Source organism: Halyomorpha halys, unplaced genomic scaffold, assembly GCF_000696795.3.
Source record: "Halyomorpha halys isolate HHAL.00 unplaced genomic scaffold, Hhal_1.1 Scaffold558.1, whole genome shotgun sequence".
NCBI classification, from domain to species: Eukaryota; Metazoa; Arthropoda; class Insecta; order Hemiptera; family Pentatomidae; genus Halyomorpha; species Halyomorpha halys.
In genome coordinates, this window is record NW_027115474.1 from 30,087 (window position 1) to 33,741 (window position 3,655).

General features: G+C 29.4%; 1 protein-coding gene across 6 annotated transcripts in view; it reads left to right on the plus strand.

Annotated features, from left to right (window-relative positions):
• The window catches only part of put (activin A receptor type 2 punt), a 36,598-nt gene that overhangs the window by 10,443 nt on the left and 22,500 nt on the right, over window positions 1–3,655 (plus strand). For all 6 annotated transcript variants that reach the window (XR_010844855.1, XR_010844856.1, XM_014426176.2 and 3 more), the window contains exons 7-8: window positions 764–981; window positions 2,812–3,001. Coding sequence is in view for 4 of the 6 variants with exons in the window: in XM_014426176.2 (XP_014281662.1) it covers window positions 764–981; window positions 2,812–3,001 (408 nt within the window). In the remaining 2 variants the exon portion in view is untranslated. The remainder of the gene's footprint in view (window positions 1–763; window positions 982–2,811; window positions 3,002–3,655) is intronic.

The window sequence follows — 3,655 nt, forward strand, 5'->3', positions numbered from 1 at the left end:
TAATATTAAATAGATAATAGAATTTTATTTAAATTTTATAACATAATAGACTCTTTTCTCAGGGCGGGTTTCTTGGCAATCAGAAACAGACGACACTTTACTAATAATAACACTTAAACTTAATTAATAGCTACTCTACAAATACAATAAATTTCAGTTAGAAACAAAACTAACCAATTACACAATCTTCCTTTGATGATATATGACTGTTGACGTCCTCTTGTCCATGACGCTATGTCCAAAACTCCTAACAATGGCTTCCAGTCCTTCCCGCTCCTAGCTGAATGAACGTCTTCTCCCCAAGCCAGCAAAATCAAGAGTGCCCGTTTCCTCTCTTCTATCTTCAATGTTCACTGGTCGATCCAAAAATAATCGATTGTAGTTAATCGCTCTGCTTTATTTGCTATGATTTACGATGTAAATAGTATATTGATAATTGTTATGTTCTTCTATTTCTTCTTTGATTATTCTTTTTCTATAATTTTTGTATAGAAACAACAAAAGTTGAAAAATTTCAATCTATCTCAACACAAACAATTCAACAAACACTTTGGAAGGACGCACTCCGCCATTTTGTTGTCTTGAACAGCGTATTTATTTTAGACAATGAAAACTGGTTAGCTTGGTTTTTGATTTAAAATAACAAATAAACAATACTGAAACGATATAAATAAAATAAAAACATAACTAAAATCACTTATATATAAATATCAACTATTGATTAAAAAGGAAGATATTACAATATATATATATTTTTTTTCAGGACAAGCAGTCATGGCAAAGCGAACAACAGATCTATTCTCTGCCTCAGATGCGACATGACTGTCTCCTACGTTATATAGCTGCTGAGAGGCGTGATGGTCTTCAGAGTGAGTTTTGGTTGGTCACAGCGTACCATGAGTATGGTTCCCTCTGCGACTACCTCAAGGCTCACACCCTGACTTGGGAACAGCTTTGCAAGATAGCAAAAACTATGGCCAGGTATTCTGTTAATGAATTTCATTCTCATTAAACTCTTTCTTTCTACCAACATCCATTCATTAAAAAAAATCTCATTATAGAATAATTTAAGATGTTTAAAATGTGAATTCAGATTTTTTGTAAATGAATTTCATTCTCATTAATCTATTTCTTTCTTCTATCAACATCCATTCATTAAAAAAATCTCATTATAGAATAATTTAAGATGTTTAAGATGTGAGTTCAGATTTTTTGTGAATGAATTTCATTCTCATTGATCTATTTCTTTCTTCTATCAATGTTCATTCATTAAAAAAATCTCATTATAGAATAATTCAAGACGTTTAAAATGTGAGTTCAGATTATAATGCAGGGATTACTTAAAGTAAAAGGGTGTTAGGGCAGAGTAGCGGCACAGAGATACTAGCACAACTTTATTATCAGACTAGTCCGGTATATATAAACACAGAGTTTTTTTTTCTCATAGTGGATTGTAGGAGTGAATTGTTATCACTAAATAATAATATAAACAAAAATATCAGTAATGCCCAAATGGGAATAATAGAAAAATACATTATCAAGCAATAAAATGAAAAAAGCAAATATTATTCAAGTGGATAAAGGGTCACTCTGGGATCCCAGATAACGACACAGTTTATAAAATAGATACATTAGCCATTTCAACAGGTTAGCCTGTTGACACCAAGTTGGCTTGCACCGATTATTATAAAATGATAAAATTGGATCAGATAGAAAATTGGCAAAAACAATATCGGGGGAACCTCACCAAACAGTTCTATAAAAATATTTCCTCATATCATTCCAAAACCGGTGGTTCTCACAAACAAACATAGGGAGAGACATAAATCCATATGTATGCCTAGGACGAATTATGGAATTCGCAATAACTACTTGCACGAAATAGGCATAACTGAAACTTTTTAATACAAAAATTGTAGCAGTAACGAGACACATAACACATTACTTAAATGTTCGGCATACAAAAAACAACGAGAAATATTGATTAAAATTTAGATACAAATCAAAATATTATTTATTATTTTATTGACCCATTAATATTCTTAATAGCTAAATATAGTTGATTCGTAGTTATAGTTATTTGTAGTTATGGTTATTTATTTGTTTACAGTTATACTTATTGACTTAAAGTTAAATTAGTTTATTCCCTATGTTCGAAAATTCCCTATGATCAATTAATCTAGTTTGATAGGAACATAATAAAACAACTTTTATCTACTTTATCTTTAATTATGTGACACCAATTAATAAAATAAGTTAAGAATCAAAAAAAGTAAAAGGAAAATTGTTGGATTTAAGAATGCTCCAGATTGCAAAAATTATGGTTTAAAATTACTCAAAGCACCTTATGAACATAATTTAGAGAGGTCAATCTTCCAGGTCACAAAAAGGTTAAGAAACAAAATGCTATCGAAAAATTATTGAAAATTTTATATTTTTTTTTTTTTTATTAGTAGAAAATTTTAACAGTCCAACCGGCCGAGATTATAAACTACTTAATGTGACACTAAGTATAAGTTAATCTGATACTAAATACTATAATGTGTGGTACTAAATACTGTAAACTAATTATTGTGTTAATGACTAACGATATATAATTTAACAAGACAATAACACAAAAAAAGATGATCCTTCTCACATGGGGAAAAAGGGAGAAAAAAAAACTCTTGGTAAGTTGGACTTCTTCTCTTTCTCTGGTCCCTAGAGTTTCAAATTATTGAGAGTTAACTCGATTTTAATATTAAATTGAAATTGGTTTAGTGTTTTTATTATTATTTTTTTTTTTTAAGATTTCTTTTTATTTCTATGTAGAGGTCTAATGCATATTCATGAGGAGTTGATCCCATTATCGAAAACAGACGGATTTAAACCAGCCATTGCCCATCGGGATTTCAAGTCTAAGAACGTCCTCCTGAAGAGTGACCTAACAGCCTGCTTAGCTGACTTTGGCCTCGCCTTAGTCTTCCAACCTGGCAAACCTTGTGGCGACACTCATGGCCAAGTAAGTTTGTTATTTATATTGTATATTATAATATCCTATTTTTTTGATAAATAGTAATTTTTTAAATAGAAATAGTAAAGGTTACTTTTCTTCATGTATTTCCTCCAAATAACAAACTAATCAACTTAACCATGAATAGCAAACTAACCAATTTTGTCATTCAAAAGTAATGGAGAAAAAATAAACTTGTTTCAAGGCACACCTACTTCCGAAGTCATTAGTTAATATTTAATTTATTCTATGAAGAAGATGGTCAGTGTTACGGTCAAAAACGAACAAAATATTTATTGTCTGACATTTTGCCCCACTTTGCAGGGCTAAAAAAGATACAAAGAACAACTAACATTACAACAATAAGATACAGAAAAGTAAATTAAGGTAGGATAAATATTATGTAAAAAATAAGAGAAAAGAAAATTATGTATAAATATAAGGAAGGAAGACATAAAATAGTATTAATATAAAATAAACTTGAATAAAAAATGATAAGAATAAAAAATTATGTAAAATATACAGGAGACACATATAAAACAGAAAAGTAGATGTGGGAACACAAAATTTAACAGACAGAAAATGAAGAAGAAAGTTGAGGTTAAATAAGAGTCGTGAAAGAATAAATAATGATTATATTATAAATTATAAATTAATAATGAT